This window comes from Microplitis demolitor, chromosome 8, assembly GCF_026212275.2.
Source record: "Microplitis demolitor isolate Queensland-Clemson2020A chromosome 8, iyMicDemo2.1a, whole genome shotgun sequence".
Taxonomy (NCBI): Eukaryota; Metazoa; Arthropoda; class Insecta; order Hymenoptera; family Braconidae; genus Microplitis; species Microplitis demolitor.
In genome coordinates, this window is record NC_068552.1 from 7,838,314 (window position 1) to 7,863,464 (window position 25,151).

At 37.7% G+C, this 25,151-nt stretch overlaps 1 protein-coding gene across 1 annotated transcript; it reads left to right on the forward strand.

Annotated features, from left to right (window-relative positions):
* The first annotated feature begins 23,912 nt into the window (after positions 1-23,912).
* LOC128668465 (ribonuclease H1-like) lies at positions 23,913-24,617 on the forward strand. Its single transcript, XM_053741536.1, has one exon. The coding sequence runs from the start codon at positions 23,913-23,915 to the stop codon at positions 24,615-24,617; it is 705 nt and encodes a 234-aa protein (XP_053597511.1).
* The last annotated feature ends 534 nt before the right edge of the window (positions 24,618-25,151 follow it).

Genomic DNA, 25,151 nt, shown 5'->3' on the forward strand with positions numbered 1-25,151 from the left:
TGTCTGAAAATATTGCGAGTAGATCGCCAGAGATGCAAGTAAATTGCCAGATATGCAAGTAGATTGCCAGATGTGCAAGTAGATTGCCAGTGATTCTTATACAATAGTTATATAAAAAAATATGTACATTAAATTATTTACATTAAATTATTTACAGCAGTGCGAATAAATCGCTTGAAATTGTAAGTTTCAAAAATTTTGCGAGTTAATCGCTAGTAATGCAAGTAGATTGCCAGTATGAATTTTAAACTTGAAGTGCGAGTCGATCGCCGGCTGTGCAAGTATATTGCCAGTGAATTTGAGTGTTTAAAATGCGAGTCGATCGCCAGCTATGCAAGTATATTGCCAGTAAAAAAAAATAATTTTGAAAGCGATCGCAAGCCGTTAGGAGTATTGTGACTTAAATTCCAAGTCCAGCCACTCTAATCTCAATCCCACTTCGATCTGGATCCGGAAATCTTTACAACTTACGAACTAAAAAAAATAAAATATACAATAAAAATAAAAACATAATTTCAAATATTTGTTTTCCACAGCCTTTGGGCTGTAAAAAAATTGTTTTTTTTTTTTTTTCTTTCTGCTACCAACTGCTACTGGACTCGAAGCTGTAATTGAAAATTATTACAATTGGCAACAATAATAAAATGAATTAATGAAATGAGTATGAGATTATGTATGTGTTTTTATTTAGATTTACAGTCTAAATCGGTAACGTAAGATATTTTATTCTAGTTTCTTGGTAGCGCGCAGGTGACTACGATGGAAGCGCTCAATGTCCTCCGGAGTGTACTTCGTTGAGATCCAATCTTTGTACCCCGGGTATCTGCGATTACAAAAGTTGCAGTGTGGGTCAAATAATTGGCTTGGGATGCCACAGCCTTGACAACGTCCCCGAATATAGTCCTTGTAGTTCTTGTCGTGTGGACGGAAGCACGTTGCCGTCGTCACTTGGTCCTGATAGCAAACATGGCACATGTCGGGTCGCCATGGTAATTGACATTCGGCAATTTAGTGGTCTCGTTGCCGACAATTCTGACACGCATTGGAGATGAACAACGACTGGGCTTGAGTCGTTACCGTTTGTGTCCATGATTCCCTCAATTCAGTATGGCATATTCGAGGCTTGACAGTGACACAAATCTTCTCAATTGCTTTGCAGAAACTTGTGTAATCCAGAAAGTGAACACCATTATGGATCACAACTTGTGGTGTTGGATCTGTTGTGGCTGCGATGGAGTTTGATGCTGGAGTAGGTGGTAAGCCAGACAAAAATTGTTTATAAGCCTCTGTAGGTCGCAATGGAACCTCATACCTTGGCGCTGGAGCTGTCTGCGAATACGGTAACGAATTCGCGAACGTTACCATCTGGATCTTCGTTTTAATGTCTTTGGAGATGGCTCCCGAAGCTCGTAGTGTCGAAACTTCCTTTTCCGATAGCTCTTGGCGAGACATTCGCCTAGCAAGCAGTGATGATGGTGGAAATCTGGCATTTTCCGGCGGTGGACGTTGGTATGCACCATCGCGGATCTTGAGTCCTGGATTCGGACCGCAAGCAGAAGCTTGTTGAGCCAGTAATGGCAACACCGCTTTGTTGTTTGGCGTGATTCCGATGTCATACTCTACTTTGACTGGAGTAGAGGTTGTGGCTGAGGTCGTTGTGGTCTGACAACTGATATCGGTAACGGTCCGTTGCGTTTGCGAGTTGATCGCCTGGAATTTCTTGGCAAGTTCTTCGGGGCTTGGCAATTTAATATTTGCAATCATCTCCTGGCTTCGCTGGACTTGCTCATTTAGTTGTTGAAGTTGAGCCGTGAGGTGAGCAGTAGCACCGGATCCTTGAGCAGTTGATGACGATTTTAAAGAATCAAGTTGTTCTTTCAGCTCCGCGACTTGATCAGTGTTGGTCTGGATGACAATTTGAAGGTCCTCTAACTTTTCATCGATGCGCTCCATCCACTGGATGTCGAATCTTGATGTCCCAGATGATAGTGACGTGACCGCCGGACCGTGACTTATGGCACGGTCAATGCGAGCATGTAACTTACTAAATTCATCTTTCATGAATTTAGTCATCGTCTCGAACATTGCTGATGTGGGCGTGGCTGATGGACTTGACACGTAGAGTGCGGATGATGGACGACCAAAGTCGAGGCCAGTCGTAGTTTGCCATGGCGGCAACGCAAATTGGGGTCCAGTCGATGTCGCTGACCCAGTAGACCATGTTGGTGATGCTGCAACGGTTGTTGCGATTATCGATGCCACCGGTGACGAAGTTGCTGTTGTCTTCTCAATAGCAGGGGGTAACTCAGCGGTGGATATTGATGCGGTGTTAAATATGAGTGATAATGAGTCAGATGATGGTATGACTGCATGACTTGATGATACTTCAGTATCAGACACTTCAGCCTCGGACTCATGAGATGAGGCTTCAGTATCTGATCCTGACTTTCCATGAATTTTAACTTTCATGATGAATGATCTGAAATATATTGAGAATAATCAGTTACATCTTCGAGACCGTCTAGGAATTTTTAAATCATTGTAATAGTATGTGCCAATATCGTTACCGGCGTTATCTTGTAATTCAACTACTAAAGGACTTAAAATTTTAGCGACAATCGCGGGTCCCGAATATTTTGGTGCTAATTTAGCACTGTAACCGTCAACTTTTTTGCTTAATTTTTTATTTAGGTAATAAACTTGATCACCAATTTTTAAATCTATAGGAATGTCAGAAAATCTTTGTTCGTGTTGTTTTCGCGTGCGTTCCCTAGCTTTTAACATATTTTGCTCAACAAAATGTCTCAGTTCAACTGCACGGTCCATTCGGGCTTGCCAAACGGTAACGTCAGACACATCTAGATTTTCAAGAGGATCAGTGTCATTAATTAGTCGTGCGTCACGTCCGTGGTTTAGATAGAATGGAGAGACGCCTAAGGCAGTATGTACCGAGGTATTATACGCGAATTTTAAATCATCAATATGTTCATCCCAATCTTTTTGATTCTTGCTTGTGAACGCGACAATCATAGGTTTAATTGTACGATTGCAACGTTCAACAGGATTTGCGCAGGGGTGACCGATAGGAGTAGGTGTAAATTTGATATTAAATTGACTAATTAAATTAATTATATCTTTGTTGATGAATTCTTTGCCATTATCAGAAATAATTTGGCAAGGAGGACCCCAGTGATTAAATACAGACATCAGGTGATGTTTTATGATTTTTCCCGATTGTTGTTTCAGAGGAAAGATTTCAAGGTAGCGCGTATAAAGGTCTTCAATAACCAGAGCATATTGGTTCCCCATAGTTGAACGGGTATATGGACCAATTGTGTCAATAGAAATAATAGACCAAGGCTGCGTTGGTGGTCTTGTTCCGATATATCCTTGCGGTTTTGTCTGATCACTTTTAGTCATTATACAAGTTTCACAAGCTGAAACGTAAGATGAGACGTCTTTGAACATTCCTGGCCAGTAAAAATGATCTCGTATCCGTTGATAAGTTTTGTCAATCCCAAGGTGACCTGATTGAGCTTCACAGTGTGCTTTCTCGATGGCTGGACGAATTTCTGATTCGGTTAGAACGACTTTCCAAGGATTTAATTCACCAAGTATTTCCTTGACAGCTAGTGGACGGTAAAAATACAACTTATCATCTTCATATTTCCATTCACGATAATTCTCTGGATATTTCTGAACAACTCGGACTTTCTCGTCATACCAAGCGGAATTTTGAGCAATTACATACAGTGAAGATGGATTAGAATCTGAAGCAGTTAAATCAGCAGTCTCTGGTTCTTCGTATCGACGCGAAAGTGCGTCTGGAGCTTCATTTTGTGTACCCCGATAATGAACAACGTCGATGTCATAAGCGGAAATGTCAATTGCCCACCTGGCCAATCTACCTGCAGGATCTTTTAGCGAGTGAAGCCATTTTAATGCGGAATGATCAGTGTAGACCGTGACTGGTAAACCTTCAATATAACCGCGTAGTTTCCGTAAGGACCACACGACAGCGAGACATTCCTTTTCTGTTGTAGTGTAATTCATTTCGGCTTTGTTTAACGGTCGACTTAAACAAATAATTAAATTTTCTCGATCGAGTTCTGGATCATACTGAGTTAAAACAGAACATAATCCAGTGTTGCTAGCATTAGTATATAAACGATACGATAAGTCTGGACGTGGCAATGACAATGTTGCAGCTTTTAACAAAGCTTCTTTCGTTTCCTCGAAAGCTTTTTCTTCGACGTCTGTCCATTCCCAAGGAACTCGGGTACTTGTTAATTTGTTCAAAGGACCTTGAACTTGTGCGACATTTTTAAGATGCTTATGGCACCAGTTGACTAATCCATTGAATCTTCGCAGTTCCTTACGATTTGTAGGTCGTTTATAGTTTGCAATTGGCTCCAATCGAGCTGGATCTGGTTTCAAACCATCTTCATTAATGATAAAGCCCAGGAAATGAACTTCAGAGCATCCAAAATGGCTCTTTTCTTCATTCATTTTTATTCCAGCCTTACGGAATCCTTCGAAAACGGCTTGAAGAAGAATTTTGTGCTCTTGTAAGTCATCACTGATTATTATCCAGTCGTCGAGATATGCGAAAATTTTATTTCCTGCTTCAGTGTAAGAAAACTGGGTTTTTAATGACTCAATAATTTTTCGTCGAACTATATCGGAAACTTCTTGGTACGTGCTGGGTGCATTTGTGAGACCGAATGGCATCCGAATCCATTCAAATAATCCTCGTCCATCTACACAAAATGCGGTGTACTGACGGCTATTTGGCTCAACTAAAACATGATGGAAGGCATCACTGACATCAAGTACCGAAATTACTTTAGCACCTTGAAGACTTGATAAAATGCGGTGCATAATTGGTAGCGGATAAGCAGATTTTTTCGTGACTTTATTTAATGGCCGGTAATCGATGCACATGCGCCAAGTATTGTTCTTCTTGGGTACCATCACTGGCGAACATGCCCAAGCACTGTTTGAAGGCTGAATATAACCCTTCGCGAGTAATTCGTCGACTTTATCATGCATCGCTTTCATTACTGGCGGACTTCGACGGTATGGTTTGGTACGTATTGGAGTATCATCTGTCAATTCGATACGTTGTTGAACTAAATGTGTTAAACCCAATTGGACTTGTTTATTTTTTTCAAATTCTTTTGCTAGGAAATTTTCAAGATCGACGCGTTCAGCTGACGATAGTACGTTTAATGATGCTTGATTTATGAACCCGGACCGAGAGAAAAATGTATGAATGACATGGCTGGTATTTAATTTCCAAGTACTCTCCTTGGAATTTACTTGGATATCTGCTAGTTGCCAGAAATCAAGACCAAGAATTACTGGAGTCGACAATTCAGATAGAACACTTAACCAAGTGATAATAGCATGACCATCGAGTTTAATTTTAAATGGAGCTCCACCACGAGTTTGCGTGGACTTGGAGTTAGCCATGGTTACTCCATGAGTGCTAGTGGGGTCAGGTGTGAGGTCTTGCAGTTGATATTCTTTGAGTTGTTCGTACGCAATCTCAGAAATATAACTGCGCTCACTCCCACTGTCCAGTAATGCTTCGAGCTCTCATTTACCGATAAATATATTGGCAATCATGCGACTTACTGTTGACGGAGCTGTGAGGCTGTCTGAAGAGGTCAATGTGCTGAGTTTATTATCATTACTGAGCATTGGCAGTAATGTACTCTGTTTATTGTTTGAATTCATTTGAATGGTGAATTTTGGAGAGTAGGCAACGTTTTCACTCGAATCAGATCGATACTCATCAATCTCTGAATCATATAAAGGACTATTATCCTCCCTTAGATCACAGAGAAGGGCATCGTCTGTCTCCGAGGTACTCTCGAGCTTTGTGACAGTTGGTTGTTGCAGTTCGTTTATTTCCAGGTCTAGTAGTAAATTTTTAATTGGGGATTTTAATCGATTTTTATTAATTTTATTTTGAGAATTACGCGACGGATTTATGGAATTTTTAATTTTGGATTTTAAAACTTTTACAGGATTTTTAATCTTTGACTTTTTAGTATTTCGAATTTGTTGAGAAGCTTCTGAACTGGTCTCCCAACTGGACTCTTCACTCACCAACTTGTCGGCAATTTGATCGAGGGGAGTTGAGAAATCAATTAAATCAGTATCGGGATTCTCATTACCAACCAATTTTGGAGTATCAGCAGCTATAAGATAATTTAAAAAGAATTTTCCACGACTGATGACGAATTCAGGAGCATCAGTATTTAATTTGGGCATATTTGATTTATCTTCAGTATTGGCAATAGGCTTGTCCGAATTATTATTTGGTACAGGAGCCCTGGTAACGTGATTGGTGTCTACCAGGGCGCTTACGCGTTTTTTGGAATAGGAGGCCGTGGACGGAGAGGTAATCCTGCTTTAATACGTAATTCGTCGGTTACTGGTCCACAGCAAACTTCGGCAACGTGACCAATTTTCCCGCAACGACCGCAGACAGGAGTTTTTGTTGCATTATTATTCGATGATACTGGAATTGAATTAATAGGAGTTACGTTTCCCGAAGACATTTTTACCGTAGTTTGATCTAATTTCTCTAGAATAGTTTTCATCATAGACTCGAAATTACTTAATAAAGTAGAAGACTCAAAATCTACATTTTTACTAACTGGATTTGACTGTATTGAATTTTGAGTGTGTTTAGAATTATGAAAATTTTTATTTTTGTTAAAACTATTATTTCTATTAAAATGATTGTTTCTATTAAAACTATTATTTTTACTGAGATTATTATTTGCGAAGTTATTATTGGGCAATGCAGCAGAAGGCTGTAACGTCTCGATACTATTTACTTGACCTGTTTCTGCACTTTTTATAGAATTTAATTGGGTGCGAGTTTTAATTCTACTATTATTTTCTTTACGAGTTTTAAAGTGAGGATTCAGCGCATCAGCTGTTGACTGCCAGGCGCTGACCCGCGTATATAATTCCGCGTAAGTCATAATAGTCGTATCCGAAAATTTTTGTAAAAACTGAGAATTAAATCGCGAGGTTATAATTCGAATCTGCTTCATTTGCGGTAACGGATCTTCTAATTTTGCAAATTCGCTTTGCATCCGATTAATGAAGGCAACTCCTGTCTCGTCGCTGCTTTGTTTGGCCGAATATATCCCCTGCAGCACCGACTCGTCTGTTTGCTGAACCTGTCAAATCTTAAAAAACTCCTTGAAGGCCACCCAGCTGTGAAATAATCCTTCATTTTGGTAATACCACTCGAGTACGTCGCCGCAAAGGGTGTTAGTTATCACTGCATGGAAATTTTCAAAAGAAATATCGTTGCTGATCATTCGCTGCTCGATTATTTTTAGATATTTTTTGGCGTCAATGGGAGAAGATCGATCTTGAGACGGGAACGAAATATTCCAAGATTTCACGAGACGACTGAGATCATACAATCGCATGGAGTTAGATCCACTCATATTTGAATTCCCCGCTGGAACTGTATACGTATTGTGCCAGGTTGACGGCTGAGCATGTGGGTATGCTTGTACTGATGAGGCTTGTTGGTATGTATTTGTAAGTACGGGTACATTATTGTTGCTAGATGGATGTATGTATGTGTACGAGAGTGTCGGCTGAGCATTCGTATGCATTGGAAGCGTATGAGCTGGTGGTGGGACCACTGACTGCGCGTACGGTTCACGCGCAGGTAAGCCAGGCATGGTGAACTGTTGTCCGTACGCTTGCGTTGCCGATACGGGTGCATGTGGCTGTGAGATGACTTGGCGAGTAGAGAGGGGCCTTGCTGCCTGTGACGTCACAGTGGCAGCAGGGAACAGCTCTCTCGGCATCCACATGCTTGATGCGTCTGGTTGAAAAGATGGGGGTGGAAATTGAGTACCTGGGGGTCGCAAAACCGTGCTCGATATACGAAGCAAGGAGAAAAATGAAATTATTAATACTGGTAAAATTTTTGAGATTATTACTGAAAATTGTATAAAATTTTTGCTGCAAAGCCGTGAGAAAAATCAATAAAATTTTCTGTTACCCGTTTGAATTACTGCAAAGTCCCTGTTCGAGCGCCAGTTGAGACAAACCGCTTTTCATTTCGCGATTTTTACCAGCAGCCACCAGAATTTGCGGGTTGAACCCTGGCTTAGGCTGGCCTCTAACAAATTTTATTTTATTTGGGACAGAGCAATGGGCTAGAGTTCTTGCAAAGCAAGGACCCGCACTTATTCAAACTCGGCAACGTATATAAAAATCTGTTAACTCACCTCACGGCTTATTATTTATAAATTATTTCTTATTATTAATTTAATTATCGTATATAACTTAATCAATCAGTATTATGTCTTATTAAATAATTTTACCAGTAATTTAGGATATGACTAAAAGGTAGTAGATAGAATATGAAATTATACAGAAAATATGCAAGTTTATTGCCAGTTATAATAATTCTCAATTACTTACAATAAATGTCGCCGAATAATACAATGTAGGTGGTCCGAACAATGGATGGCCCCGTAGAAAGCGTTGGTGGTTGTAATCAAAGAATACACTGATTTTATATTTTATAATTAATACGCTGATACTACAAATGTATCAGCGGTAACGTACTAATGAACTTAACAAATTAAATATGCCTTAGTCTCAAATAATAATAAGAATATACGATATATAATGAAATCGCAAGCTAAGTTGCCAGTTAGATGTAAAGTATAATAACTAAATTAAATAATAAATGAATACAATGCAAGTAAATTGCCGGCTAATATTTAATTAAATTAGAAGATTCGAATACGTCTAGACGCTAATAGATCCAAGATCGAAGTCTCAGTTGTCTAACCGATAATTGAAACTCTGGGACTTGCCGCTGAACTCTGTCCCCACTTCACCCTTACGGTCATGCGTCGATGTGAAAATTAGTCATGTGACCACGGCACTATGACTTGGGTAGTTTCAGACGACAAGAAGACGGGGAAAAATGGGAACCGCAAGGCTGAGGACGACGAAGACAATTCACATTGTCTCAATATTTACTCATCAGTGCAAAGGTAAGACCGTTTCAACTGACCGCCTTTCTTTCTCCAACTTTGATAATTTTCCTATCAGTCTCAAATATTATAAGAGGAAATAAGGACGCAGTTAATTTCCAATCGTAGGTATTGAGTATTAAAAATTTGTATATCCATCTACCGTCGGTATAACTCTGGTTTAGTTAAAATAGAGAAATAAAAGAAAGTCCGCATCGAAACGTATCCCAAAATTAAATAAATTAAGGCTTGAACTAGACATTTGAGCCGAAAATTGCATTGGTTAGTCCGAACGCCTAATCCACGCAACCAAAGTAATTAATAAATAATAGTCGGACATAACAATGAATTTTCTGGTGGCAGCGGTGGGATTCGATCGTTAGAGTACTATTCTTTAATTTCACTTAATAGTAGAGTCATACAAATAGTATAATTTTAAACTGTTAAATTCTCGTCTGAATGAAAAAAAAATCTAAGTATAATAAATTTTTGGAGAATGTTAAAATTTAAAAATATATTCCTTTAGAGAGTTTTATCTCTATTTTCATCCGGAAAAATAAAGGAATTTTATTTTTTTAATTATACAGAGGAAATCGCGTTAAATTTTATTGTTTTATTATTACAAAAGATCGGTCATAAAAAATTTTGAAGAAAAAAAAGGGTGTTTTCATTTTATATATTTATTTTTATTATTCAGTTATAAACTCGTAGGGTGTAGAAATTTTTATAGCATCCTTCTTTCCTCTTAAGAATAGAATTAAGTTATGATAATAAGAATGCATATATTTACCCGAAACTTTGATATTTTGATTATTTTCGGAAATAATTTCTTGAGTTCTTTAAATACTATTTTAATATATATAAATAAAAAAAAAGGTAAATAGAATATCTCTAAATTTTTTAACCGTATGAACATAGACAAAGTATTGTTTTATGGTGTTTTTGCTCCACTACAGATTTATTAAATCTATTTCCTAAAAAAAATGAGGAATCCATTATATTCCATCATAGGAACATAGTGGAAGTAAAAACTCCATAAAAGAAGCGCAAAGAAAAAAAAATATTACTTTCAAAGTTTCAACCCAATTGTTAGATTTACGTTTATATATTTTATTATTTTATTGTGCATGTGATTGAGGCTGATCATAAATTATTTTACTAATATTTAGTTATATACATATATATGCCCATACTTCCCCAAAAAGCAATATAAGGATCAATAAAAGTTTTAAGAGAAGAAACCTTTCGTTGGAAGGAAAGAAAGAAAAAAATATAAAACAAAGGGATCTGATTTTGCAGTAAGATAGCTATTGACCGTTAAATATCGGGAAATTTGTTTGCATTCAGCTATTACATAAATTAGTTCGTCGAAAGATAATAATACGAATTTTGAGTGGGAAAATTAATGAAACCTTTTTTTTTTTTTTTTGTTTTAAAACATTATAGAAAATTTTGAGAATCAAAATTCTAATTATTTAAATTTAATTTTTAATTAAAATATAAGGAGGTTTGTTTCCTTTTTCTCGGTTTATTATAATAATAGATAAAACGCAAAATAAGTAAAAAAAAAAAATATCCATAGATGATATATTTTTATATTTAAGCATTTGAATAATTATTCAAAAGTTATTGCAGTCTTATCGCAGGAAGTATCTTATTACGATGACTCAAGATTCTGAAAAAAAAATATTATTTAAACAAAACCCGTAATATAATATAATAATAAAATAAAAGAGAAAAATAATAATATAGATTAAATAACTATAAATTATTTTCATATATATATATATATCATCTTACGCGCGTCGGCAATTTAATAAACAGAATAAATTATCTTAGGTTTATGTCTACTCGGCAGTTGGAGCCGTGTGAACATTTTCGGTTACTGTAGCTAAGTATTGAAATTCAATATTTAAACTTTTAGTTTAATGAGAAATAGGAACAAAGAATTATTTGTATAGTCAGCGTAACGTATTTATTTTCGTGGGAGTCTTTGGAAAAAAAAAAAAAAAAAATAAGCAATAATAATAAAATAAATCTAGTTACAGAACTTTCACTTTTATATTTTGGATATTTTCGGTTCTCAGAAATATTTATTTTAGAAAATAAAATATATTTTATTTTATTAGTTTCAAACTTGAAGAGCATATTTAAAACACATTTGTGCAGCTAGAATAGGATAGCCAGCATAGGCTCGATTTTATGACCTCCGGTGCTTGGGTGTACAAAGGACTCGTTGAGTTTTCATACCGTATAACCAAATATTACGATCCTAGCTTAAAAGAAAACACGTGTTTCACGGAGGACAATACGGAGCGTTAAATCTTAAAATTTCTTTTTCAAATAATTTAAAGTTGGACCTTCGACATACTATATGTGAACGATTTTATGTTTTTATTATAGGACATTTCGTTTTAAATAAATAAATAAATAAATAAAAGGAAAAGTAAAGGAAAAAAAAAAAAATTTATACTTCATACAATAAAAGAATTAAAATAAACTCAAGCTGTAAAATACAACATAAAATTATAAAAACATAAATAAATTCTATTTCTATTTCTCGTACTATTCGAAAAAAAAAAAAAAGAAACCCTAATAAAAGGAAGTTTTAGATTATGACAATACACTTGAAATAGAATTTATTTAACAAAATTTAATTTTTTCAAAAGTTTTCTTTTGAGAAATAGTTTACGCAAGTAAATAAAATAATATAATAATCTATCTATACTTGTCCTTTTGAAAATAAGCATATTGCTCTACGGTTATACAACGTTTGGGGTTCATGACGTCAAAATTGTCCTTTTACCAACCCGGGTACCTATGGTCATAAAATTCAGGACAAATTGCTTTATCTTTCTTTTAAAAGAAAACGTATATTTTAAATTCATGCTTAATATTATTTTAAAATTGAACAAAATAGTTATTAAAAATTAGAAGAAAATATTATTTTCATTTCGAGTCAAACATCTAAAGAAGATAAAATTTTTCCAATTCGACAAAATATTTTTATAACATTTAGTTGATTATTTACTTTAAATATATGAATTTCAATATCTAATTAGCTGAAGTACACAGAAAAAAGAAAAAAAAAAAAAGTATTTATAGGCATATATTACGTATATGTATAGGGGTAACTACGTATCAAAATATCACTTCCGAGTTATTAACTCTTTTCTCTAATTGAGAACAAAAGTGATTGTTTTGTTGAATCTAAGCATTTAAAGGGGTTATTAAGAATAGAGAAATAATTTAGGTTTAGTTTAACGATAAATAAATATGTCCGAGGCAGAGATTAATCGTTTAAAAGCGGAGGTGGAGCGTCAGAGGCGTGAACTCGAACGTCAAAGGCAAGAACTGGAGGCCGCCGCCACTGCGAATAATACCTTGAAAAATACACTTAATAACGCGAACCTTACCGTTAACGTAGATCCTATCGATCGTTTTTACACCCCTGCAAAAGATTTTGCTGCTACGGTTCCTATTTTCTCAGGAGATGGTGAGGTAGCATATGAAAAATTTGATCGAGCGGTCACACAACAACTTCATCTATTGCCCAAAAATAATCAGGAACTATACGTGGGTCACCTGTTAAATAGAATAACAGGGCGAGCAAGACGTTATGTAGAACCAAAAAACTTGACTACTGCAAACCAGGTTTTGGAACTTCTCAGGAAAGAATTTAGGCCTCTTAATCCTATCAGATATTTAAGGAGAAAACTAGCGCGATGCCAACGGGAGCGTGAGGAATCTATTGAGGAGTTTTATTACCGTTTAAAGGACATTTTATCGAGCTTAGATGCGATCAAAAATAAAGAACCAAACGGACCCGCAGCTTATATTGCAGCTTGCGTGGACGCTAAAGACATTCTCTACGAGAATCTGCCGAAACATTTAAAACTTGCTTTTGTCAAGCAGTTTAAAGACGAAGGAACCACATTAACCACTCTGTTTGAGGAGATTAAGGAGACACTCAAACTTACTGGCGATCACGCTAATATTTCGAATAGAACGCGGAGATATGATGGTAAAAACCCTCGCCCTGATGCTTGGGAAGCTTCTAAATTATCTCGGGAGTATGACGATTACAGAAATCAATTTAGAAATCGTCGGGAATATAATAATGTTTCCACCCCCATTTACGGGGCCAGTCCTAGTAAGGAGGCTGAATCGTTTGCTTATTCTCCTAGCTCCGATCAAAAAATCAATCATTTGAAAAATGAGCCGTCAACGTCTAATTTCAGTAATTTAGAGGACCCAATGTCAAGGACAGAGGGATACCGCATCGCGAAGCGCGTGCAATTTCAAGAGAAGGTACCGACCCAGGGGCCGGATAACAAGAATAAAGAATTAGAATTTTACCGAGAGAAATACGAAGAACTGTTGCAACAAATGGAAACATTAAAAAGCCGTAATTTAAACTCCAATGGTGCTCGACGCATGGGGGGGATGTCGGGCAACCAAACTACCCCACCCCCTCAGAGACGGAACATGCAAAGCCCAACACGTGCTGGGGATCTGCAGAAAAAATTAAATGCAAAACCTTTTCCAGAGCAATAGGAAATGGCCCAGTGGTCATTTTAAATAATAAGGACTATTTCAATAGGCCTGTATCTGTGTTACTCGATACAGGGTCTTCGCATAACTTCATTAACTTATTCACATTGCAAGAAGAGGTAGAAGTTCAAGAAATATCAAAGTCTGTAAATGGAATTACTCCAGAGTCTGTTCCCATAATCGGTATAACAACATTCAACATTTGGGATCTAGATATTGACTTCTATGTAACAGCAGTTCCTATCAACCAATATGACGCGGTCATCGGTAATGATTTCTTTAATAATAATAAGGCTATTATCTCATTCTTTACCAACACTATGGTTCTAGGAAACAGGCCTATACGCCCTATTCCTATTGTATACAATACACAAAACCATAAGGTTATATTGAACCTCGATTCGGGCCCAGTTATTAAGACAGCATGTAGCGACTTACATGAAAACCAACAAAAATTTCTAATTGATACAGTTGGAGATGTTAGCCTAATAAAACTAAAAGCTCTCAAACCCCACCTATTAATAGATACTAGTAGAATATTAGAATTAAGTGGAATAGGTACTAGAATTATAGAAACTTTAGGAGTAGTTTTGTTAAAAATTTTCGAATCCGAGTATCTCTCGGAAGAATTTAAATTTCATATTGTAAGAGACGATTTTCCTATCGCCGGTTTAGGAATCATTGGTAATGACATTTTAAAGAAAGAAAAAGCAGAATTATCATACACTAAACGATCACTGACCTTAATAGATATACCAACACGGAATATACCTTTAGTTAACAGTGGTAGGGAACAGTGGTTTTCGTTACCGCCTAGAACCAGTATCTGCTACTTAGTTGCCGTTCAAGGGAAGTCCTTAGAGGAGGGGTATCTACCTCCAGTCCAGCCGTTTCCTGGAGTCATCCTAGGGAATGCAGCGGTTAAGGTGAAGAATGATAGAGTTATTGTAATGATAACCAATTTTAACGAGTGCAGAGCTGAATTTGAAATGCAACCAATTCCTATCGAGGAATATGAGGTAAACCCACATTATATACCAGGGGAAAGCGATAGCGAATCTCAGGATGAATTGTTTAACTCTCATCTGGAAACTTCAGATCGCATTGAAGAAATCTTGAAAAGAATCCCTACTAACAATTTAACGTCGGAACAAAAACAGCATATTCGAGAACTAGTTCGGGATTTCCATGATAGATTTTTCCTTCCGGGCGACGAGTTAGGCCTATCAAAAACTACATTCTGCAGAATTCCATTGACTGACGATAAGCCGGTAAAAATAAAACAATTTCGGCTACCCAAGGAACATCAAGATGAGGCAAAACGTCAAGTAAGAGAAGTAATTGAAACTAACGTTATCCAGAGATCCAGATCTCCATATAACGCTCCATTATGGATCGTTCCTAAGAAAGCGGATGCGCAGGGACGCAAACGGTGGAGAATGGTTATAGATTTCCGAGCTCTTAATAAAAAGACGGTCGGTGATTCGTATCCTCTACCCAACATCAATGACATGCTGCTCAGGTTAAGCGGAGCAACAATGTTCAGCGTCATGGATTTAGCTCGTGGTTTTCACCAAGTTCCCATGGCTCCGGAAGATCGAGAAAAAACAGCATTTTCTACACCCGAGGGACACTACGAATTTGTTAGAATGCCCTTTGGTCTTAGCGTAGCACCGCCAACTTTTCAACGAATGGTGGATGACGAAACAGAAGATATGAGAAATGCCGGGGAATTGGAGAATTTGATAGATGACTTTCTGATACCCGCTAAAAACCTGATAGAACACAACAACAGATTAAGAAAATTTTTACAAAAACTCCGGGAAGCAAATTTAACATTACAACCTGAAAAATGTAAGTTTTTCTGTAAAGAAGTGACCTTTCTTGGGCATATTATTAGTCCTCAAGGGATCAAGCCTGATCCAGCCAAGGTTTCAGCTTTAAAGGCCGCTTCCCAGCCCACTAATCAGACTCAAATGAGAAAATTTTTAGGGTTGGCTAATTATTTGCGTAGATTCATCGCTAACTTCGCGGAAAGAACTAAACCATTAACTGAACTTACAAAAAAAAATAAAATTTTTCAATGGTCTAGCGAAGCACAAACAGCTTTTGACGATATAAAAGATGCGATCTGCGAACAAACCTTGTTGCTTCATCCCGATCCAGACAAAAAATTTGTCTTGATAGTTGATGCTTCAGAGGTAGGATTAGGATGTATCTTAGGTCAAGAATTTGGAATAGAATCAGAGTCTAACAATACTGAAAGAATCGTGCAATTTCTACCCATTGCATATGGGTCGCGTACATTGATAGATGCGGAAACCAGATATACTAAACAAGAACGGGAATGTTTGGCACTTGTATTTGCTATTAAACAGTTTAGACCTTATTTACACTCTCGTGAATTTACGGTGCAGACAAATAAAGGTTGCATCTCATGGCTAAAAGATGGAGTCCATTTAACTGATAGACAAGTAAAATGGAAATCTCTGTTGAACGGGTATAGGTTTAAGGTTGTCCTTAAACGGAAGGTAGGCGATCAACTAGCCGATGCATTATCAAATAATCCTCCAACTCGTTCGATGGAACCTTCTCCCACAACTCAAGTCAGCATGTGTCCGATTGACAACCCTCAGAATGTACCAATTAAAAGGGGGCCAGGTAGGCCCAGAAAAACGGATAAACCTAATCCTCCGAGAAAGGCGAACCCCATTTTTCTGGCGCCTAGGGACACTATAGCCTCTAGATTACGACAAAGAGTGACCGAGTCGAGATCAACCGATCATCTCTATAAAAGACCTAATTATAAAGAATTAGAAACTTCTGAGCTTTCATCAGCAGATGAAAACATCAGCAAGTTTAATCCACAATTATCACAGGTAACAACCTCGCCACCCAGAGCATTTCCCAAGGAAATACCCTCCGTGGTAGAAACAGAGCCGAATTTTACCGAAACTGATGGAACTGAACCTGAAAATCCTCGGTTATCTGAGGACACTAGCGCTCAGCCAGTGGATAAAAATTCGAGTCCCAAAACAGTCGAACCGGGTAGTTTACAAGACAGTTTCTGCAAATTTGATGAAATCATGCGAAGAAGAGAAGAACAGGAACAAGCTGCAGTGCAGTTACGAGAAGAACAAGAACAACAAGAAGCTGTAGCCCGAGAAAATTTCGTGAAAGAAATTAGAAGATCTTTTCGCCACTTTGACCGTACCCTACAGGGCACGGGAGATGAAGATATAGATGAAAGCCGCAGACAAGTAACTATGCCCTGTTTCGGTGAGGTAACACCTTCTATCAACCGGCAACTCATGTCATCCTTCGACGGAATGTACTGGGATGCAGGGGCCTATAAATTGTTAAAAACCCCAGTGGGAGAAAATATCTGTTTTTCACCGCAATCTTAATTAAATTTTGATTTAGATGTAACTTCAGAAAACCCCGCGGGAAGATCCAATGAGAATCGGAAATCAATTTCACCAAAACGAAATGCACCAAACAAAATCGAAAATCCGATAATAAATGAAAGCCAGAATTTTGATACAACAGTTTCCCTGAAACCAAATCCGAGTTATATAGTACCCAAAGCAGTTATAGCTCAACAGACAACCAAAGCTTTTGAAACAGAACCAGAATTATCAGAAGTAGATAGAAATCCGGTTGGTCCTGAACTGGAAAATACAATCAGTTCTGGATCAGTAGGGGAACCTCTTTTAAAAATATCTCATAGTCGAGACGGCCTCACGTATGTTAAGGATAATATAGCTCACTTTCTTTCAGCTGATTGTAAATTCACTCAGCCAGTACCTAAGTTACTGCAAGCATTAAATTACATCTCTGAAGCAGAATTTAAGATAAATAAACCTAAAGTAGGACAGGTGTTTGTAACACAGTATGGCAAAAGTCGAGTTTTTACAGTATTCTTTAAACCCCATCATTTTGACAAGACCACTCCAGAAATGATATCGGACGCCCTGTATAGATTAAGAGGCGCTCTAGAGAAATACAAAATACTAACTCTAAGAATAGCCGAAAACGGAGATGAAATCGGGGAGGGAATAGAATCTTATTTGACTGAAATATTCAAATTCTGCCCTCTAAATCTCACACTTACTAAAGGTAAAATCATATGCCCGACAGAAGACCAAAAATTACCAATAATTAACGAATATCACTCCAGTTTAATCGGAGGCCATAAGGGCGTAGTAAAAACATTTTGGAGAATTCGCGAACGTTACTATTGGCCTGGAATGAAAGAAGACATACATAAATTCATACAGAACTGTGACGTTTGCCAGCGTGAGAAATTATCCCGAATAAAGACTAGACAACCTATGATAATAACAGACACACCGTTTGAACCTTTTGAAAAGATTTCAATTGATACAGTTGGGCCATTCAAACTCACTCCAGACGGTAACAGACATATCCTTACGATACAAGACAATTTTTCAAAATTTTGTGCCGCGGTGGCGATACCAGACATACGGACTGAAACCATAGCCGAAGCTCTAGTTAACAATTTTATCAGTCTATATGGCTGTCCAAAGGTAATCTTATCCGATAATGGTACCTCTTTTACAAGTAAACTTTTGAGTAAATTAGCACGAATTTTACGAATCAAACGAATAACAACATCCGCATACCATCCGCAGTCTAACGGAGCATTAGAAAGATCTCATCATGCCTTAGTTGAATATCTAAAAGTATTCATAGAATCATTCTCAGATTGGGACAAATATTTAGCTACGGCGATGTTTAATTATAATACTACTGTACATTCTGCAACTAATTTTACACCGTTCGAATTAATATTCGGCAAAAATGCCCGCTCTCCAACTTCATTCCCGGATTATTCACAGATAGAAACCTATCCTGAGTCAATTGGTAATTTATTGACCCGACTAAACGAAGCCCGAGCTATAGCTCGAATTAATCTAATAGACTCTAAGAAACACTCAAAAGATAGATACGATAAAACTTTACACGAGGTAGATTTTTCACCTGGTAAATTTGTGTATACAATAAAAGAACCGAGAAAAGGGAAACTAGATAGTCACTATCATGGTCCTTACGAGATAATTAAAATCTTAGAAAACGGAACTGTAATTCTAGAAACAAACGAGGGACACAGATTTTCGAAACACCCGTCAAAATTAAAACTAGCGTTTTCAGTCCACGAATTAACAAAGAAACTCTAAAATCTCGCCCTTCATAAAGGAAAATCTTTTGTTACAGATGTTAGTTATTCAAATCTTATTTTCGGCAATAATTTTCGGCATATGGAACCTTGCAAATTCAGACAAATTCTATGAAGTCCAGTACTTCGAACAGAAAGCTGGAATCTATTATGAGAGATTCAACAATATTCATATAGTAAGGGAAAAATGGACCATGCTAATCACCATCGACGTAGGGAAACTCCTGATGGATCCATCAGAAGAACAGATTGAATATGAGTCCACGTTTCGAGATTGTTTCTTGGAGAAATATTTTTCTCGGGAACTATGTTCTAGAGCACTTCAAAAACCGGCAATAGAATATATCAATAATGAGAGTGTTCACTTAATGGCACAGCTCAGAGAAGTTATAGATAGAACCCCTGTAAGTGAACTCAGAAATTCGCGAAACATATGGTTGGGAATTGTAGGGACAGTAGCTAGAAAAGTATTTGGAATATTAGATCAGGAAAATGATGAAAGTTACAGACAAGAAATTAATAAGTTGTACCGCAATGAAGCACGAATTATCCACTTAGTTAATAATTCCACACATATATTAAGAACAGAAATTGACTCCCTTGTTACACAACTCAAAAATAATGTTGAAGATATCAATACACTTGCCAAAAGTATCAAAGATATAGCTCAATCCCAGAATGAGCATATTAATATCATAGACCAGGAATTAGAATACAGCATTTATGCAACTAAAGTTTATAGGCAGACTCTGCATCGCAACAACTTGCTAAAAGCTGCTATTACCGCGATAGAAGAAGCAAAAAGGGGAATTCTAAATTCCGAGTTAGTTTCTCCCGAACAAATGAAAGAGGTTATGAGGGAAATAGAAAGTAAATTCCCGAATTTAAACCCTCCCCAACCGTTAGATCATGTTGACCTCCGAACATTAACCAAAATAGCCCGAATCTCTGCTGCAAAATCAGACAACCTTATTATAGTTACAGTTGAGATACCCTTAATGGACAAGTATTTGTGGCAAAGCTACAAACTAAGACCTTATAGAATACCCTACCTTGTAGGGGAATCACTTGCAAGCTTATCCATAGAACCAACATCAGATTATATCATTACTCAATCCCGGTTTAACAATTTCTATTCGGCTTCGCAGGAATATATAGACCAATGTCTGCCCGCAGGTGAGGAATTGGCATGCTTTCCGGATATACCCTTAGAATCAATTCCCGAGTCTAATGAATGCGGAATAGATCTATTCAAGGCTAAAGTCCCGAACGATATGAACGCATGTAATATAATTTTGCTTCAGCAAAACACCACCCAATGGGTCGCGTTAGCTACCGAAAATGCCTGGTTATTCTCCACATTTCAGCCGGAAAAACTTAAAATTAGTTGTGAGGGTGAACTACCGGATACTATAAAACTGGATGGCATCGGGCTGTTGAAGTTTCCCCCTAATTGTAGAGCCGAGAACCATCGAATCACTCTATTAAGTCTAGGCGAGTATAACGCCGGGTTGTCCGGATTAAATCCCGAAAAAGATCTTCATAACACCACGGAATTTTTAAAATTTTATCAATCTATCAAGGATAACAATCTTTATAATCTTTGGGCTTCTCCCTTGAGACTCTCAAAATCTTTAATGGGGAATAGTCTAAGTTTTATACAGGCACGAGTCAGGGAGCTCAATTTCAAAAGTCAAAAAGATAAGAACTCTCAGATCCTTTTATATGTCAGTATAAGTTTAGCGTCAGTTACAATCATAGCAATAGCTACCGTCGCGGGGCTCAAACTCAAATCTCGATTAAGAATGATCAAGGTTAAATTTATACAGGAAAAGACAATTGAGGAGAATGTCTCATCCGTTCAGGAAATTCACCAATCAACTAAAACCGTGATCTCTATGTTAACGGAGGAGGCCAACGACAATTTGATTAATACACCAAACGTTAGCATGCCATCTCCTAGCGCAAGGGCCGTGTGTCTGCAGGCCAAATCGGGATTTTAAAGCAGGATTCCGACTCACAAAAAAAAAAAAAAAAAAAAAAAAGAAAATTACATAAAAGAAGGTTCTTTAAGGAGTAGCGTCTCCATTTTCCTTTAAGGAAAAAAATAGAAATTTTAGGTTTAATTTTTATAAGCTAGGAAATAGTTCTAGTATCGATAGGTTAGCAAATAAGCGGAGCATTGACTCCATTCCCTTAAAAGGGAGATTCCCTATAATTTTAATTTTAATTTATAGAGTACCCAATAACCATGTCCAAACGCACCAACCCTTGGACCATGACGGAAGCCAAAGTACAGTTAGAGAAGTACAAATACAGAGCCCAGGAGGAAACTGCCAAACGCAGAAAGGAGTTAGACTCGAAACTAAACAGCACCCGGGTCTACCCGATTGACCCTCGGGACGGCGATTTTGACTTCTACCACGATATCACCATCCGTGACCGTACACCGAGACCCATGCCCGAAATAAGTGACGAGGATGGCCAACCCATATTGGAGCTGCTAATCTACGGATTGCCCAGAACCACAACAAGGAAAAAGCTGATGGGGGTCCTGCAGCTTAAATCGGAGGAGATGAAAAAGTTGACTATTTTCCCCGGAAAAAACAATTTAGCGGTAGGGCGCATCCAGCTCTATTCACTTTTGACGGCGCTAAACCTGCAAACTCAGTCCCGGGACAATAAGTTTATCATCGGTAGAAATAAGCTGAGGATTGTTCCATTTAAAAGGTTGGGAGGTAGAATTCCATCAGCTAGCAAGACTTCCGAATCTACCGAACTCCACAAATACCTGGACCCAGATAGCTGGTTTGAAGTTTTCAAATATCTTGAATTCGCGGATATCTGCGTTTTGTCAGTGGGTTTTCCGGGAATGTCTTCAATAATTCAGCAAGTAATGAGAACGTTTGAGGTGAACGAATCTAATATCAGCAGGATACTTAGCGTTACCGGGGCAAGGAGCACAGATGAGTTGCTATCTGGGATTTTCGAAACCAGGCGGCTAAACATTCGAATGTTCGAAATAAATGCGTCGGAAAACCACTTAGTATCACCAGGGGTGATTTCTTCGTTCATCCATTACCGAATACCCGATTGCTTAATCTCATTGGATATATCGGGGGCTATCATCTCCAGTGGATTAGTGAAGGAACTGCACAGATTAAAGGTATTAAAGACTCTGGCTATCGGAAGATCTCAAGGGCCATTGGAAACAGAGCTGAGCATCATATTGAAGGAGCTTCCTGAATTGACTGAGCTACAGGTTAGTAATAACAACTTCTTCACTGGATCTGTGCTGAAGGAGGCCGGAGGCAACTTACAGCATCTAAAACTAAAGGGTTGCTATCTTTTGAACCTTGAACATCTGATCAAGTTCTTCACGGGCAACCAGCTACTCCACACACTGGCCATTCAAGATTGCGACCGGTCTCGGCAACGATATCTGGAGAACATCGATATGCTTCCGTTTATCAACTCGATCGGGAGTATGAAGATCAGGGCACTCAAATTCGGCTGGGGAAATTACCAGGACGATAAATGGTGGCAATACTCTGACAGGATTACCACTAATAATGAGCTAAAAACCCTCGAGGTATCATTGGGGAACAACCGAAACAGCATAGTCCATAATCTTGTGTCAATGGCAACCAATCTGGAGCATCTGACTATTTATGTTTCAAAACTAGATCCAATCAACATCCCAGACCACGAGGATGTAAACCTCGCAACACTTAGCATCATCAATCCTCGTAAACGACCGGGTAGCTTCTACAGAACTCTGAGAACAAACATCAATACACTGGTAGTGTCAGGCGTTCACTTCTCCTATTATACAATCCACGAGATCCTGGATGCTAACCACAGCATCGAGACTATCGACCTGAGTGGAATCAAATATTTCACTCACTTACCAGCATTGTCGAACCTGATAAAGAAAGAAGATGAGGCCAGTTTGCGAGTGGTCACAGTCCTCATACCATCAAGAGGAAACCTGGGTGAAATTCGAGGCAACACCCAGAGATGCAACAAGCCATATCGGATCCTGGTGAAGATAGTAGAATAGTTAATAGGATTAGGAACCAGTATTTAGTATAATAAAAATTAAATAGTTCAAGGTAACATTTTAGAATTCTTTAAGGAGTATCAGCTCCATTTTCCATCAAGGAAACTAAAAGAAATTCTTAGGTTACCCTAGATAAGTAAAATATTGTTATATCATAAGAAGATAGTTACCTTATAAAAAATTTTATAAGACAATGCCTTTAAGGAGTATCATCTCCATTTTCCGTTAAGGAAACCTAGAGGTATATTAGGATAGTCCAAGTAGTTTTACAAACATTGTTATAAGAAAATATTTTTACTTGATAGACATACATATACATATAAAAAGAAAAGAAAAAAAAAAAAAAAAAAGGGGAAAAATTAAACAGGACCCCCTTTTTCCTTTACACATGCCTTCCCTAAGTAGGAGGAGTTTGGGTCTCTGTTATCCTTGGAGGGTGACGAGAGGTTCAAACTTCTCCATGTTAAAAGGGGGGAGGGGATCTTGAAAAAAAAAAAAAAGAAAAAAAAAAAAAGAAAAAGAAAAAAAAATTAACACAAAAGAGAAAGTCTCCTTTAAAAAGCATAGTCTTTATTTTCGATTAAAGAAAATAAAGGGACTACATTAAAACAAAAAAATAATATATATTGAATAGGCATATATTTTGCTAGAATAAGTACATTAATCTACCTAATTATAGGTCATTTTTATAAATATGTCTAATTACAGAATTGGAGCTATCACTATGAACAGTGGTTGTAAACCCTAGGAACCCGAAAAGGACCAAGTATCAAATCCAACTAACGAAAAGGTATTAGCAGGGAAACCTTTGTTTCTAGTGATAGGCCCATACTTTATAATCGGTAATCTCTGTACATGTTATAGTTAGGATAAGATATTGAGTTATAGACTAGAAGTATAAGCTCGCAACCAATAACTCAATGACTCTTACCTAATCATTTATTATTGTAAAGAAGCTTTGTGGTCTACCGTGGGGAGCCGAGTCAATTCCTTTTTATTTACCGCATCCATTTCCATCTGTGAACCGGACATTTCACTTCCCCTCACTCTCAATAGGATGCCACTCTATCTGGTCCTAAGCGGGCACAAACCTGGAATATACAGCTCCTGGGAGGATTGTCGCAAGCAGTTTATCTCCTATCCAAATCCAGTTTTTAAACAAATTTCGTCCATAAAAGAATCCCATAAGTATTTACGATATTGGCAAACGATCCTCTATCCGCTAAATCACCACTTTGGAAGAAATGCTAAGGGTCGGATCATCATCTTCACGGATGGATCGTGTTTTCGTAACGGATCCACAGAATCAGCAACAGGATTAGGTATTTATTTTGGACCAAACCACCCTCAGAATTTGTCTCTTCCGTGCTTTAACCGAAAAACCAACAACGGGGCAGAGTTGGAGGCTATTCTGCAGGCTTTAAAAATTATAAGAAAATTTGACTTAACGAAAATAGATCTTTTCACGGATTCAGAATACTTATGCAACGGCCTTAATATCTGGTACGATAATTGGAAGGAACGAGATTGGATTACCTCAACAGGAAAGCCAGTTTCGTATAAAGAGGAGCTTAAATATATCAAAACTCAAATGAAGGCCCGAGACATCAAGATCTACCACGTTCCAGGTCACGAAGGAATCTATGGTAATGAGCAAGCCGACCAATTGGCCAAGGATGGAGCTAAATTATACGAACTATTCAGGACAGAATCCAAGGCAGAGTTCAACATCAATCAACCAGATACAAGCTCCGAGAAATAGATTCATTTCTGAGCTTGGGGGGGGGGGGGATGTTATGTCCGACTTCGCAGACTTTCTTACAGTCATTCATATTGAACTCTCCATAGGAATACAATTCCATTTTCTCATGAGAGAAACAAGGATGGGTTCAATCGAGTGTGACAAAACCTATTTTACCAGATTTCTTTCTTTCGGTCTCCCATTCTCTTATTCTTCGGTCCCCACTTACTGTCAGCTAAGATTGCTCTAATGCGCACAATTAGCATTGACTTAAATTAAGTTCCGTCAACCGGACATCCCACAAGATGCAACTCACTTAAAATTTCCCCTTCCCCAAACTCGGACCCCCATGGTTGTGGTGTTCAAAATTTTCAAGTTAAAAATCACTCTACCGAGCACCGGTTTGCATTGCGGTTTGTAGCTGAGTTACCCCTCAGCAAAGAGTCAATTACTAGGCAAGCGGTATCCTCAAATCTCTCATATAAAAAAAAAAGAAATAAAACCGATCGCGTCGCTTTTATAATTCAATTAAATTCATAAAATAAATCATTAAAA

Excerpts from the sequence above, each read along its gene's own strand:
- LOC128668465 (XM_053741536.1), top strand. The coding sequence starts at position 23,913 with ATGCCACTCTATCTGGTCCTAAGCGGGCACAAACCTGGAATATACAGC.